Source organism: Oncorhynchus nerka, linkage group LG10, assembly GCF_034236695.1.
Source record: "Oncorhynchus nerka isolate Pitt River linkage group LG10, Oner_Uvic_2.0, whole genome shotgun sequence".
NCBI classification, from domain to species: Eukaryota; Metazoa; Chordata; class Actinopteri; order Salmoniformes; family Salmonidae; genus Oncorhynchus; species Oncorhynchus nerka.
In genome coordinates, this window is record NC_088405.1 from 39,090,369 (window position 1) to 39,107,282 (window position 16,914).

Here is a 16,914-nt window from a genome sequence, read left to right on the forward strand (position 1 = left end):
GGCTTCCCGGCCAAACTGAGCAATCGGATTAGAAGGGCCTTGGTGAGGGAGGTGGCCAAGAATCTGATGGTCAGTCTGACAGAGTTCCTCTGGGGCGAATGTCCTCATCATGCTGAGGGGATGTTTTTCAGTGGCAGGGACCGGGAGACGGCCGTATCGAGGGAAAGATGAACGGAGCAAAGTACAGAGATTTTTGATGAAAGCACTCTGGAGCACGTTCAGTCCCTCAGACTGGGGCGAAGGATCACCTTCCAACAGGACAACAACCCTAATCACACAGCCAAGACGACACAGGAGTGGCTTCGGGACAAGTCTCTGAATGTCCTTGAGTGGCCCAGCCAGAGCCCAGACTTGAACCTGATCGAACATCTCTGGAGAGACCTGAAAATAGCTATGCAGTGAATACATATGTCAATGTGATATTTTTTAAATTGAGTTATTATGGGGTATTGTGTGTAATTTAATCCATTTTAGAATACGGCTGTAATGTAACAATGTGGAAAAAGTCCAGGGGTTTGAATACTTTCTGAAGGCACTGTAAACCAGTAGGCTATATACTTGTAGGCTATAAGAGACAGACTAGTTTGTCATCCAGTCTCCATACACATCACCAGGTCTTATCTCTGGGTGCTGCTATTTGTTACATTCTTCCTGCATTGATCAAATAATCATTATGGCCATTGTTTTCTATGAGGTGACAGTCGCATGTTTGTGAAAAGACTTGCAGGTAGTCTCTTCCCTTTGCAAATGGTCCTAGACATTCTGATGTGGTTGGCCTTGTAGGCTATGCCTGTTAAAAAAAGAGTAGGCTGCCTACCCTTTGACGCTGCTAGGTGTGTAGGCATCCACAGCATTTCAGTTCATTTTGCTCACCTAGCAGATTATTTTGTTATTGATCTTGTTTGAGTTGTGCACAGTCACTGCACCAGAGTGTGTCTGCTCTGTATCCCAGGGTACATTTATTCAGTCTACTGTCTGAGAGGAATCTTTGATCAATACACTACACTGTTATCGGTCCCAAGAGCTAGGCCTAGCCTAACAAAATATAATTTCTTCCAAAATCAACCCCAAGTATAAAAGCCGGTGTTTTAGGAGTTGACTTTGTTCTGCTGACTGCCCACTTTCACCGAGTGCTGTCCCCCTGAGGCCATGGCTGAGATTACTTTACTTGGCCCTGGGCTTTGGACAGTGTACTCACAAGCTTTTTATCTTTTTCTCTTATGTAGGGGGATTTTATTTTTTAATCTTCAGCTCAAATCAAATGTTATTTGTCACATACACATGGTTAGCAGATGTTAATGCGAGTGTAGCGAAATGCTTGTGCTTCTAGTTCCGACAATGCAGTGATAACCAACAAGTAATCTAACTAACAATTCCAAAACTACTGTCTTATACACAGTGTAAGGGGATAAAGAATATGTACATAAGGATATATGAATGAGTGATGGTACAGAGCAGCATACAGTAGATGGTATCGAGTACAGTATATACATATGAGATGAGTATGTAGACAAAGTAAACAAAGTGGCATAGTTAAAGTGGCTAGTGATACATGTATTACATAAGGATGCAGTCAATGATGTAGAGTACAGTATATACGTATGCATATGAGATGAATAATGTAGGGTAAGTAACATTATATAAGGTAGCATTGTTTAAAGTGGCTAGTGATATATTTACATCATTTCCCATCAATTCCCATTATTAAAGTGGCTGGAGTTGGGTCAGTGTCAATGACAGTGTGTTGGCAGCAGCCACTCAATGTTAGTGGTGGCTGTTTAACAGTCTGATGGCCTTGAGATAGAAGCTGTTTTTCAGTCTCTCGGTCCCAGCTTTGATGCACCTGTACTGACCTCGCCTTCTGGATGATAGCGGGGTGAACAGGCAGTGGTTCGGGTGGTTGATGTCCTTGATGATCTTTATGGCCTTCCTGTAACATCGGGTGGTGTAGGTGTCCTGGAGGGCAGGTAGTTTGCCCCGGTGATGCGTTGTGCAGACCTCACTACCCTCTGGAGAGCCTTACGGTTGTTGCCGTACCAGGCGGTGATACAGCCCGCCAGGATGCTCTCGATTGTGCATCTATAGAAGTTTGTGAGTGCTTTTGGTGACAAGCCGAATTTTTTCAGCCTCCTGAGGTTGAAGAGGCGCTGCTGCGCCTTCTTCACGACGCTGTCAGTGTGAGTGGACCAATTCAGTTTGTCTGTGATGTGTATGCCGAGGAACTTAAAACTTGCTACCCTCTCCATTGCTGCAGCGCACACTGTGTGTGTGTGTGTGTGTACGTACATACAGTGTATTCATACACCTTAAATGTTCCACATTTTGTTACGTTACAGCCGTATTCTAAAATGGATTAAATTGTTTTTATTTTGGCCTCCCGAGTGGCGCAGCGGACTAAGGCACTGCATCGCAGTGCTTGAGGCGTTATTAAAGACCCGGGTTCGATCTCGGGCTGGTCAGCACCCGGCCACGACCGGGAGACCCATAAGGTGGCGCACAATTTGCCCAGCATGGTTAGGGGAGGGTTTGGCCGGCCGCGATGTCCCTGTCCCTTCGCGCTCTAGCGACTCCTGTGTCGGGCTGGGTGCATGCGCTCTGGCATGGTTGCCAGTTGTACAGTGTTTCCTCCGACACATTGATGTGCCTGGCTTCCGTGTTCAACAAGAAGTGTGTCAAGAAGCAGTGCGGCTTGGCAGTGTTGTGTTTCGGGGGACGCATGGCTCTCGACCTTTGCCTCTCCCGAGTCTATACGGGAGTTGCAGGGATGGGACAAGACTGTAACTACCCATTTGGATTTCACGAAATTGGGGTAGAAAATTATTATTAATTATTATTAATGCTTTTTTCCCCCTCATCAATCGACACGCAATACCCCATAATGACAAAGCAAACATGGGTTTTTACACAATTTTGCAAATGTATTAAAAATAAACACATTGACAGAAGTATTCAGAACCTTTACTCAGTAATTTTTGAAGCACCATTGGCAGGGATTACAGCCTCGAGTTGTCTTTGGTATGAAACTACAAGCTTCGCACACCTGTATTTGGGGAGTTTCTTCCATTATTCTCTACAGATCCTCTCAAGGTCTGTCATGTTGGATGGGGAGCATCACTCCACAGCTATTTTCAGGTCTCTCCAGAGATGTTAGATTGTGTTCAAGTCCGGCTGGCTGGGATACTGAAAGACATGCAGAGACTTGTCCCGAAGCTACTCCTGCGCTGTCTTGGCTGTGTGATTAGGGTCATTGTCCTGTTGGAAGGTGAACCTTCTTCCCAGTCTGAGGTCCTGAGTGCTCTGGAGCAGGTTTTTATCAAATCTCTCTGTACTTTGCTCCTTTCATCTTTCCCTCAATCCTGACTAGTCTCCCAGTCCCTGCCGCTGAGAAACATCACCGTAGGGATGGTGTCATGTTTCCTCCAGACGTGATGCTTGGCATTCAGGCCAAAGGTTTCAATCTTGTTTTCATCAGACCAGAGAATTGTGTTAATGATGGTCTGAGTTCTTTGGGTGCCTTTTGGCAAACTCCAAGCGGGCTGTCCTGTGCCTTTTACTGAGGAGTGGCTTCCGTCTGGCCGCTCTACCACAACGGCCTGATTGGTAGAGTGCAGCACAGATGGTTGTCTACAGAGGAGCTCTGTCAGTGCGACCATCATTTTCTTGGTCACCTCCCTGACCAAGGCCCTTCTCCACTGATTGCTCAGTTTGGCCGGGCGGCCAGTGCTAGGAAGAGTCTTGATGGTTCCAAACTTCTTCCATTTAAGAATGATGGAGACCACTGTGTTCTTGCTGAACTTCAATGCTGCAGAAATGTTTTGGTAACCTTCCCCAGATCTGTTCCTCAACATAATGCTGTCTGAGCTCTACGGGCAATTTCATCGACCTCGGGACACATGCACTGTCAACTATGGGACCTTATATAGACAGGTGTGTGCCTTTCCAAATCATGTCCAATCAATTGAATTTACCACAGGTGGACTCCAATCAAGTTGTAGAAACATCTCAAGGGGGATCAATGGAAACAGGATGCACCTGTGCTCAATTTTAAGTCTTATAGCAAAGAGTCTGAATATTTATGTAAGTATGGTATTTCAGTTTTTTAAATGTTTTATACATTTGTAAAAATAAAAAATAAACTGTTTTCACTTTGTCGTTATGGGGTATTGTGTGTAGATTGGGGGGGGAAATAATAATTTCCTGAATTTTAGAATAAGGCTGGAACGTAACAAAATATAGGAGTCAAGGGGTCTGAATTAGAGGTCGACCGATTATGATTTTTCAATGCCGATACCGATTAATCGGACAATTACATTTAAAAAAATTTTTGTTTTATTTATTTGCAATAATGACAATTACAACAATACTGAATGAACACTTATTTTAACCTAATATAATGCATCAATAAAATCAATTTAGCCTCAAATAAATAATGAAACATGTTCAATTTGGTTTAAATAATGCAAAAACAAAGTGTTGGAGAAGAAAGTAAAAGTGCAATATGTACCATGTAAAAAAGCTAACGTTTAAGTTCCTTGCTCAGAACATGAGAACATATGAAAGCTGGTGGTTCCTTTTAACATGAGTCTTCAATATTCCCAGGTAAGAAGTTTTAGGTTGTAGTTATTGTAGGAATTATAGGATTATTTCCCTCTATACCATTTGTATTTCATTAACCTTTTGACTATTGGATGTTCTTATAGGCACTTTAGTATTGCCATTGTATAGCTTCCGTCCCTCTCCTCGCTCCTCCCTGGGCTCGAACCAGGAACACAACGACAACCACCACCCTCGAAGCAGCGTTACCCTTGCAGAGCAAGAGGAATAACTACTCCAAGTCTCAGAGCGAGTGACGTTTGAAACGCTATTAGCGCACACCCTGCTAACTAGCTTGCCATTTCACATCGGTTACACCAGCCTCATCTCGGGAGTTGATGGGCTTGAAGTCATAAACAGCGCAATGCTTGACGCACAACGAAGAGCTGCTGGCAAAACGCACGAAAGTGCTGTTTGAATGAATGCTTACGAGCCTGCTGCTGCCTACCATCGCTCAGTCAGATACTCGTATGCTTGTATGCTCAGTCAGATTATATGCTACGCAGGACACGCTAGATAAACTAGTAATATCATCAACCATATGTAGTTAACTAGTGATTATGATTGATTGTTTAAAATAGGTTTAATGCTAGCTAGCAACTTTCCTTGGCTTACTGCATTCGTGTAACAGGCAGTCTCCTTGTGGAGCGCAACAGGCAAGTGGTTATAGCGTTGGACTAGTTAACTGTAGGGTTGAAAGATTGGATCCCCCGAGCTGACAAGGTGAAAATCTGTCGTTCTGCCCCTGAACAAGGCAGTTAACCCACCGTTCCTAGGCAGTCATTGAAAATAAGAATGTGTTCTTAACTGACTTGCCTAGTTAAATAAAGATTAAATAAAGGTGTAAAAATATTTGGAAAAATCTGCCAAATCGGTGTCCAAAAATACCGATTTCCAATTGTTATGAAAACTTGAAATCGGCCCTAATTAATCTGCCATTCCAATTAATCGGTCGACCTCTAGTCTGAATACTTTCTGAATGAACTGTGTATATATACAATACCAGTCAAAGGTTTGGACACCTATTCATTCAAGGGTTTTTCTTTATTTTACTATTTTCTACATTGTAAAATAACAGTGAAGACAAACTATGAAATAACACATGGAACCATGTGTTAAGCAAATCAAAATATTGTAGATTCTTCAAAGTAGCCTCCCTTTGCCTTGACAGCTTTGCGCTCTCTCAACCAGCTTCATGGGGTAGTCACCTGGAATGCATTTAAATGAACAGGTGTGCCTTGTTAAAAGTTAATTTGTGGAATTTCTTTCCTTAATGCGTTTGAGCTAATCAGTTGTGCTGTGACAAGGTCGGGTTGGTATATAGAAGATGGCTATATTTGGTAAAAGACCAAGTTATATAAATGTAACTTTTTTTATTAGATTTTTTTTACTACATGATTCCATATGTTATTTCATAGTTTTGAAGTCTTCACTATTATTCTACAATGTAGTAAATAGTACAAATAAAGAAACTCATTCTAGGGTTTATCTGTGTCCAAACTTTTGACACAGAGAGGGACAGACTTATGGCCTTCACAGAATAATGATATTATTCAATAGTGTTTGGATCTTGTAGTCTTTAACCTTTTTTTATTCTAAGCCTACATTTCATGGTGAATGCAAGGTCCCATGTAGTCTGCCTTGTCTTGGGTACATGTTTGTTTTCTCATCCTGTCCCAGAGGAGCTGCCTCTCTCTCTCCCTGCCTGCCACTCAGTGCTTAGGGGACAGGGCTTCGGTTGTGTTTCCTGCCTCCGAACATCCTGTTTAATCAGCCAGTGTGTTGAGTAACTCTGAGGTTTACAGGGTGAAGGTCACATCATCTGGATGGATGCAAACCCTCTACCTGATACACAACCATGAATTAATTGTCAAATGCACTGAGAATACTTAATTTGCTGGTATACAGACGTCGACACAAAAACCAACAGCCCCAGTGTTTCAGCCAATGTGGGTGCATGCATGGGTGCATCTGCCTTCTCGTGTGTGTTTATGTGCCTGTGGAACGAACACCCCTCTCCTGTGTTTGTGTGCGTTTCAGGAGCTGCTGGGTGTGCTTCGCAACGGACGAGGATGACCGCACGGCGGAGTGGGTGCGTCCGTGTCGCTGCCGTGGCTCCACCAAGTGGGTGCACCAGGTGTGTCTGCAGCGCTGGGTGGACGAGAAGCAGAGGGGCAACAGCACGGCCCGCGTGGCCTGTCCTCAGTGCAACGCCGAATACCTCATCGTCTTCCCCAAGCTGGGTATATGATATGATATGACATGGGTGGGGTGGGGTGCTATGGGCTGGACTGCAGTTTCCCTGGAATATTAGTTGGAGGTAGGGTCACAGATAGTTACTGAATGCATGCTTTCACGCTGTTTGTAGGCCACATCATCGAATTGGTCTCACCCTGTCCAAGCTAGTGCCGGTCCTGATTTTCACTTGTATGCTTATCACACATCAGAAGTAAAGAGATTAACATGCATTAACTGCTTATGTGATGTGTTTATGATTCAGGCCCATGTGAAAAATATTGATGTCATTTGAGCGTTTTGTAATTCCGTGGCAGCTTACCTAACAGATGGAGACAGATCTGTTGCGTCTGTCAGCACAAAGTCATGTAATATCAGCTGAATCACTTGCAAATTTGTAGTATCTCACTTTACTTGACCTTCACTGTCAAAATGTCAGGACAACACTTAACTTCCCTACCTTTCCAAAGGGGAAGTAGCATTAGAAGGCAATTTCCATACCTAAATGGACTTCTGAATTGGTCCTTTGAGGACAGACAACTAATGGCTGCTGTTGCTGTCTCCCTAATAACAGTTGCAGCTCAGGGACTCAGTGCTGTGAATAAGGAGTGGGAACTGAGAGCTCTAAAAACCACTCAGCCTGTCTCAACTAACTGCATGTTTATTTATTCCCAAAACCAGGGTGGGTTATGTGGTGAGTCTGGTAATTATACCCTTTGAGGGAGAAGTAACACAAGGAATTGGAGCGGGCAGGGCACCCGCCAGATGCTCATTACCAGACCTGGGTTCAAATGTTATTAAAAATATTTCAAATAGTTTGCCTGGAGTGCCAGATAGGTGGACTTCTCACTTGTGCGACTATTCTGTCAGTTCCGTTGCACCAGGAAAGCTCAATAAAACTCAGAGAAATAATTTTGAATAGTATTTGAACCCAGGTCTGCTACCCGCTCATTACCGGCCAGCTTCAGCCTCACTGGAAAATGCCAATTTGAAGAGGGGGTGTAGAGAGGAGAGGTGCCCACTGTAATTAACCCCAGCACGTCAGAGTGACGGGGGCACTGATTGTTCCCAACACAGGCACTTAGTCATCAAGTAAACATGGCTCTGCATTTGTTTGTTCTGCGATTACAGAACTTTCAGCTACGTCAATCACCGTAAGAGAGGAAACTTTTATGTAAGTGGAAACCCTGGAAACTGCTTTGGGAAATGACACTTGTTGTACATTTTATAGCACCTGGTAAGCTATTAAATCACTCTGCATACATGTCTAATTAGGTCTAGGTACAACCTAAGATGTAGGGCCTGGACATAAGACAATGTATTCGGGAGGGCAAGCTCTGCTGGTAAGCAGGGCCATGTTGTATTTTTAGATGCAGGCCTGGCTGTGCTGTCAGTCACCTCTGTTGCTATAAGCAGCAGGCGTAGCTAAACCTGCAGGACTGGAGCATAGAGATCAGGGCACTTAGTTCGGACTCGTCTCTGGAGCTTCGGGACAATGGGAAGACTCGGGACAGTTCCTAGTGTTGTATGCCATGTACAGGACAGAACTAATGATGTGTCATTGATAAAGTCATGTCACGTGACAAACCGGCACCCGAGAATTCTCAAGCAGTACTTTGTGGACTTAGAACACACATCAGATCAGTGGCATTTGTATTTCCATGTTCACTTTCACTTCGCTCCCCCATTTGAAAGTATCTGGCTCACTGAAAACCATAATTATCCTGTGTCCCATCATGGAAGCGTTTCTACTGCTTAGTATTTCAGATAACATTGACGGAGCATGAATCCATACTGGGGATTTGGTTTGGTGGCAGGCTTTTTGAATGTCATCTCTGATTCGCCGGCATGATAAGTAGATTAACGACTAGTTAATCTCAATGTGAATATTTTTGTTCCAGATGGGCATTACTCTCTCTCTTTCTCCCAATATGTTAATGGTTATTGGGTGTATAGAGTAGCCTATCTGTGTTAGCCTGACACTGGGCCTGCTTGCATGTTCAGTAAATAACCTTGTCTCTGTCTTCTCTCCTGAGGCCCACCGTGCCTGCTGCCTGCATGGTTATTTTGGGATAAGTCTGTCTGTCACTCTCTGCCCTTGCCCCCACCGGTACATTTATCCGGTTAACCTTCAAAACAGGTGAAGGGAGAAGAAAAAGAGATGTTGGGCTCGTTTTCCCCCCTCCACACACACACATAGACACACACAGAGAGAGAGAGGAACTAATCTCTCATTCCCATTCAGTAGCTACTGAAGACTTGTTCTGGACACTTTGTTTTCATCGCCCCCCTTTGCTATCCGGCTGATCAGTAGAACTTCTTTGTGGTCAGTTGTTTTTTTTGGCCAGCGTCTTCACCAGATTAGTCATCATGAAATGTGGCCTAAATGTTTATCAAGTTCATCAGTTCCCCTACACACACATCCTCCACAAGTTTTGTTTGTGTTCCTTTTTCTTTTGAATTACCCCAGTGTTTTTTCCAGGCAGTAACAGTGATTAGATGAGGGGTCGTGAGGCAATGGGTTATTTGGACAGGGCCTTCAATGTGCCCTAGTCTGTTGAAAGATGACGTCCTTCGTAGAATCGTGTAGTAGGCTTAGGCCTCGATCGCTCATCGTTTATTGAGTCGTGTACACCGGCTCATAGGGGCTTATGTTAACTTCGATTTAACAGCGCGTGAAAGTCCTCTGAAAGCTTTCGGAGACTTTCCCGACACTGGGATGATAACTTCCCGCAGAAGGCCAGGGAGCATACAGATGGGCATTTTTATTTACGCCATCTGCCAAGGCCCAGACCAATCTACTGGTCATCACCTATGTGTGAGGGACGAGGAGAGGAAGAGACAGTGTCCTTCTCCAGGTACCAGAGACTGAGGTAGATACCCACCAGGCTGTGTAGGAGGCAGAGAGCGGGTACAAGATGGGGATGGGATTGTTGGTAGATGGGGAAACGATGTGAGATGGCACGAGAGAAAGAGGAGAGGCCCAGTCATTGAATTGTACCAGTCTGCCTCCTCCCCTAAGCATTCTTCCTTTGCCTACCCCTGTGTTCAGACAGAGGTGTAGAGAGAGTGGGAGGGAGAGAAGGAAATTAGGCCAAAGTATGAGGAGAGCAGCTCATCAACCAACGGCCGGAGAGGAGACCGGGGTTGCCCGCCACTGCTGCTGATGAATCACTAAAAACCCAGGCCCGAGAAATACCCAACGGCCCAGACAGCACCCAATGAATCAGCAACACACTGACGCTGCCATCCTACCACCTGGAGCAGCCATCTGCCTGGCGACTCCCAATTCTCCTCTGTAATACCCTGCCTGCCCTGGGGACTGGAAACGCTCAGAGAAATTGCTTTCCTCTGTGTGAAAGCAGTTCCCGAAGCAGCGGATCGGACAGTCAGTTGACAGACAGAATGTTCTGGTGCTCACCTCTCTTAGAGGCTTTTATTTACAATATTAACAGGTGCAGGACTAATTGGCCAATAAACTTTGTACAGAAAATAACAAACAGGATGTTGACAGAGACTTGAATAAATCAAACATATTCTCAGTATAAACTATTGCCTAGGATGAAACTCGGGTATAACTCTACAATAGCCAACATATTACCTGTCCAGCCTGCTCTCCCCCAGGCAAAAGCCAACTGAGTAGCTAAACACTCTTTCCAGGAACTCCTTTCAGCTAGGAATGTTCCATCATGATAGCCCCAAAACACATTTCTACCATAAAGGCCTAATTTCTCATGGATATATTAATATAACATTATAAACAACGGTTTTACATAAGCACGCACACTTCAATAACTTGTGCCATAACTTCAACTTTTAAGTCACGATACACATTCATGAATTAATTCACCCCTGCAATAATGAATCACTTTGGTTATTCCCGTCAACCAATAAATGTTCCTTGGTGACAAGTGGACTAATCTGCCTCACACCGGCACAAGGAAGCAGCGTGAGATAGGTTAAATGCTGTCATCCTGTTTGGCCCTGTCCGGGGGTGTCCTTGGATGGGGCCACAGTGTCTCCTGACCCCTCCTGTCTCAGCCTCCAGTATTTATGCTGCAGTAGTTTATGTGTCGGGGGGCTAGGGTCAGTTTGTTATATCTGGAGTACTTCTCCTGTCCTATTCGGTGTCCTGTGTGAATCTAAGTGTGCGTTCTCTAATTCTCTCCTTCTCTCTTTCTTTCTCTCTCTGAGGACCTGAGCCCTAGGACCATGCCCCAGGACTACCTGACATGATGACTCCTTGCTGTCCACCTGGCCATGCTGCTGCTCCAGTTTCAACTGGCCTGGGCCCTAGGACCATGTCCCAGGACTACCTGACATGATGACTCCTTGCTGTCCCCAGTCCACCTGGCCATGCTGCTGCTCCAGTTTCAACTGTTCTGCCTTACTATTATTCAACCATGCTGGTCATTTATGAACATTTGAACATCTTGGTCACGTTCTGTTATAATCTCCACCCGGCACAGCCAGAAGAGGACTGGCCACCCCACATATGCTCTCTCTAATTCTCTCTTTCTTTCTCTCTCTCGGAGGACCTGAGCCCTAGGACCGTGCCCCAGGACTACCTGACATGATGACTCCTTGCTGTCCCCAGTCCACCTGACTGTGCTGCTGCTCCAGTTTCAACTGTTCTGCCTTATTATTATTCGACCATGCTGGTCATTTATGAACATTTGAACATCTTGGTCATGTTCTGTTATAATCTCTACCCGGCACAGCCAGAAGAGGACTGGCCACCCCACATAGCCTGGTTCCTCTCTAGGTTTCTTCCTAGGTTTTGGCCTTTCTAGGGAGTTTTTCCTAGCCACCGTGCTTTTACACCTGCATTGTTTGCTGTTTGGGGTTTTAGGCTGGGTTTCTGTACAGCACTTTGAGATATCATCTGATGTACGAAGGGCTATATAAATTTGATTTGATTATACTCTACCAACACTTCGATCATTCTAATAATATATTTCACATCACTAGAGCATATACCTTTAAATGGGCAGCTTTATTCACGGTAGAAACACTGTTAACAAGTTACATTGTTTTAGTAACTGTCGTGCGCAACAAACACTTTGGCGCCTTCATGTCAAAGTATTGTTGGCAAACAAAATGCGCTACTCAATCCAAAATTCTCTTTTGATTTCAGGTTTCTTGACTTTACCGTGAAGAGATACAAAGAGTCTCTTTTTTTCAACCAATCATTTGTTTAATTGTCTGCAAGTCAATAGACATGCGCTCCAAGACACTCTGACATTTTATGTAACTCCACCGTGGCATCATTAGACTTCAGCAGCCACATTATGACTCGGCTACCAGAGGTCGTGATGTCACACTGTCTGACATGTGCTTTTTTTTTTCTCCACCTGAACTCAACACAGTATTCTGCTCAGGCAGACTCGATGGACACCCGAGGATAGTGTGCTAGTATTGCCTCAGTGGGTCTCTCTGGGGTTGTCAGTAGTGTTTAATTGATTAGTTAAGTCTGATTTTTTTTTTTTGCACATCTTGTTTCACAACTTGTGCTGTAGAGCTTTACCTGGGTTCCTCTGTGCGTTTATGTGCTAGGCTACATCACCGCACCTCACCCGGGGGCCGCCTCCTACCTTTTTTGAGATGAACACGGCTGCCTTCATAGAATTAGAGTTTAATAGGATGCCTGTCTTCATTTGTATGCTTAGGATACATAAACATGTGCATTATAGTTTGAAGTAAGCACAGTGCTGCACTCAATTGAACACAAAAACAACAGCACAATGTTGCTGGCTCCTTCCTACAGTCTTCTAATGTAAAGTACTAGTCTGTGTTCTGGGCTTGATCACTGTGGCATAGGCCAACAGACAGACACGGGACTAAACAGCTTCTGTGTCTGGATTTATAGTCACCCATCTGACTGCTAAAAGTAGAAGTCAACTTTTAGAAAGGGGGGAAAAAATGTGTTTACTTCTCCATCAGTTGGGAATGGCTTTTAAAGGTGTTTCAGTGACTTTAATCAGCCTCAGAAACATGGCACTTTCGCAGCTCACAGACATTAGAGCACAACTTTCAATTGGTGAAGAGATGGGTGCTGGGTGGTAAGCTTGCTGGCGTGTAGTTATTTTGTCGTTGCGCTCTGCTGATCCCAGCTCATTTGTTAGCCTGACTGGCGTTACTCATGTTCCTACTCTCAGGGCCGGGCCTCAGGTTAGTGCAGCATCACATTGATGGATTTACACCGTGGTGGATGTGTTTGGCTATAGCACACCACTCGTGTTAGGTTTTTCTCTGCTTGTTTTGGGCTGTAAACTCTGAGATTTCAAGTAGAAAAGTGCAGTTAGCCGTGGCACTGGTATGGTAAGTTAGCGCAAGTTATTTTTTTTTTTTACCTCAGCAACTGATGATTTCCAACCACGCTATCATTCTGATTTGGCCGGTGGTGTGAAATGAGGAACGCCGTGTCCTTGCTGGCTCTTCTGTGAGAGGGTAAAAAAAAGTAGGTTGGAACAGTGTGCCAACATGCCTGCCCGCCAGTGAGAAAGTGGGATGCAGTAGCAGTTTCTCTCCATCCCATCCACTCTCTTTTAGTTATGTTAATTAGGAATTTGCTACCAAGCGCTGAAATTAATTGCTTCGCTTTCCTTTTTGCCAATAGCCATTAAGTGTGACCCAGTTCCCTCTGGCTGTGGATGGCATAATGCTTAGGCAGGGACAAAGCGGAAGGGATTCCGGCGGTGTCATCAAAATATGCCCAGATTAATGTGTTGAAGAGGCATGAGATCAATCTGGTTGGCAAACATAGGTGCACTAAAGCACAACCCTGGAAAGTGGCAGAACTGACAGGATACAGGAGGCCAATGTGTTTAACTACTTTAAGAAATTAAGTGTTTGTTCCCCGTTGTGCCTGTTGGAAGCTTTGAGGTGACGCGTCACACTTCCATTGTTCCTTCAGGTCTCTGTTGCACCATCTCTACTGCACCATTGTTCCTACATTTGAGACCTGATTTTACGGCTTTCTCCAAAAATGACAGCGTCACTATAGGCATTCAATGCAAAGTCCCTGACGTTTTAGCAGTGGGCATTGCTGGATTATTTGACCAATTGTGGTCACCACCAATGTAACCTCAAATTTTTGGGGGCACTGAGCAAGTTTCAGCTCTGCTAAGCGCCAACTTGAACATTGGGAAAATTCTATGCAACTTCCAGCGAACGTTTACTGTGGACACGGAGGCTGTACCTGCTTTAAGTTTAAACAGTGGCCATGTAGGCTATGGAGAAAACATTTTAACATGGAAATAGCTGTTCTGTCATTCAGCCAATGTGTAGTGTTCAATTTAGGTCTACATTCCATGAGACTTTTGAAAGAGAAAAAAAACATGCATGGCTTGACATTAACTTTTCATATTTTTATTTTTATAAATGTACCCCCTTTTCTCCTCAGTTTTGTGATATCCAATCGGTTAGTTACAGTCTTGTCCCATCGCTGCAACTCCCTTACAGACTCGGGAGAGGCCAAGGTCTTTAGCCATGTGTCCTCCCGAAACATGACCCTGCCAAGCCACACTGCTCCTTGACACGCTGCTCGCTTATCCCGGAAGCCAGCCGCACCAATGTGTCAGGAGGAAACGCCGTCCAACTGGCGACCATGTCAACGTGCATGCGCCAATTGTTGCTTATTGCTGACTACAAATGATCTATAACTGGGCTAATAACTCACTAACTAGCAAAGGATATGAACAAATTGTGCACATGTGGCTACATGCCGCTCTCGCTTTGATCTCAAAACAAGTGCATCTACTCACGACCGCTCATGCTGTAAACGCAGTCCAGTTCAAAGTAAGTGGCACAGGATCCATATATGGCTGTGGTATATTTGCATATAGGCCAACTGCAGCTCTGATTGTTAATGCCACACCGATCTGTAAAGTATGGGCTGAGTAGTGCATGTTAATGCAATAGAATCGTACTCCAAAGGCATTCTGCCTACAACAAAATCTCTTGCGTAGTTAGTTTTGTATCTGTATGTTGCATTGAAAGCAGCTAATATTGCATTGATTCGGTCCTAATTGCCACAGTAAAGGGAAACGTTGATAGTGTTAACAGGGAAAACTCTAGAACAGTGGTCACCAACCTTTTCTGAGTTTAGATCACGGAGTCAAAATGCAAGCCGAGATCTACCGCTCATATTTTTCTTTAACAGGAAAAACGTAAGCCTATTCAACATTAACCAATGAAATAGAGTACTGTTGCAATGAGGTTTGTGCAGTAAGCTTTAGGCTAGAGGTCGATCGATTAATCGGAATGGCCGTGGTTGATTATTGTTTATATTTTTTTTATATATAAAAAAACTAACTTCTTGGTGCCGGGGCAGTATTTTCACGTCCGGATGAAATGCATGCCCAAATTCAACTGCCCGCTCCTCAACCCCAGAAAATAAGATATGCATAGTATTCGTAGATTTGGATAGAAAACGCTCAGAAGTTTCTAAAACGGTTTGAATCATGTCTGTGAGTATAACAGAACGTATGTAGCAGGCGAAACCCAGAGGAAAAAACATTACGATTTTTGGGGGGGGCCATTCTCTTTTCAATGTGGTTTCTTTGGGAATCCAGATTTCTAAGGGACCTTCTTGCAGTTCCTACTGCTTCCACTGGATGTCACCAGTCTTTAGAAAATGGTTGAGGTTTTTCCTTTGTGTAATGAAGAAGCCCTGTTCAAAACGAGGGTCACTTCAAGTGTACTGTTAGATAGAGGCGCATGACTAGAAAGGTAGTGTCAGTTTGTTTTCTTCCTGTATTGAACACAGATCATCCTGTCTTCAACTTTATTGATTATTTACTTTAGAAAATACCTAAAGTTGTATTACAAAAGTAGTTTGAAATGTTTTGGCAAAGTTTACAGGTAACTTTTGAGATATTTTGCAGTAAGTTGGAACCGGTGTTTTTCTGGATCAAACGCGCCAAATAAATGGACATTATGGATATATATCGACAGAATTAATCGAACAAAAGGACCATTTGTGATGTTTATGGGACATATTGGACTGCCAACAAAAGAAGCTCGTCAAAGGTAAGGCATGATTTATATTTTTATTTTGTGTCGCGCCTGCAGGGTTGAAATATATGTTTTCTCTCTTTGTTAACGGAGGTGCTACCCTCAAATAATAGCATCGTTTGCTTTCGCCGAATAGCCTTTTTGAAATCTGACATGTCGGCTGGATTCACAACACGTGTATCTTTAATTTGGTATCTTACATGTGTGATTTCATGAAAGTTTGATTTTTGTAGTAATTTATTTGACTTTGTCGCTCTGCTAGCATCCCACATATCCCAGGAAAGGTTAACTAGGCAAGTCAGTCAAGAACACATTCTTATTTTCAATGACGGCCTAGGAACGGTGGCTTAACTGCCTTGTTCAGGGGCAGAAGGACAGCTTTTTACCTTGTCAGCTCCGGGATTCAATCTTGCAACCTTACGGTTAACTAGGCCAACGCTCTAACCACCTGCCTCTCATTGCATTCCACGAGGACCCTGCCTGTTACGCAAATGCAGTAAGAAGCCACGGTACGTTGCTAGCTAGCATTAAACTTATCTTACAAAAAAGAATCAATCATAATCACTAGTTAACTACACATGGTTGATGATATTACTAGTTTATCTAGCGTGTCCTGCGTTGCATATAATCGATGCAACGCAGGGGGATGCAAAAAAAGCAATATCGTTGCACCACTGTACCAAACCTTAAACACCAATGCCTTTCTTAAAATCAATACACAGAAGTATATATTTTTAAACCTGCATATTTAGCTAAAAGAAATCCAGTTTAGCAGGCAATATTAACGAGGTGAAATTGTGTCACTTTTCTTGCGTTCATTGCACGCAGAGTCGGGGTATATGCAACAGTTTGGGCAGCCTAGCTCATTGCGAACTAATTTTCCAGAATTTTACGTAATTATGACATAACATTTAAGTTTGTGCAATGTAACAAGAATATTTACTTAGGGATGCCACCCTTTAGATAAAATACGGAACGGTTCTGTATTTCACTGAAAGAATAAATGTTTTGTTTTCGAAATGATAGTTTCCGTATTCAACCATATTAATGGTTGGCTAGCTAGTTAGC

General features: G+C 43.8%; 1 protein-coding gene across 3 annotated transcripts in view; it reads left to right on the forward strand.

Moving 5' to 3' along the window:
• LOC115135278 (E3 ubiquitin-protein ligase MARCHF5) overlaps positions 1–16,914 on the forward strand; it is a 44,817-nt gene that overhangs the window by 14,483 nt on the left and 13,420 nt on the right. For 2 of the 3 annotated variants that reach the window (XM_029669784.2, XM_029669785.2), the window contains exon 2: positions 6,634–6,836. In XM_029669784.2, coding sequence (XP_029525644.2) covers positions 6,634–6,836 — 203 coding nt within the window. Of the gene's footprint in view, positions 1–3,973; positions 4,078–6,633; positions 6,837–16,914 lie in introns of all 3 variants that reach the window. The other variant, XM_065023295.1, reaches the window with a different exon arrangement.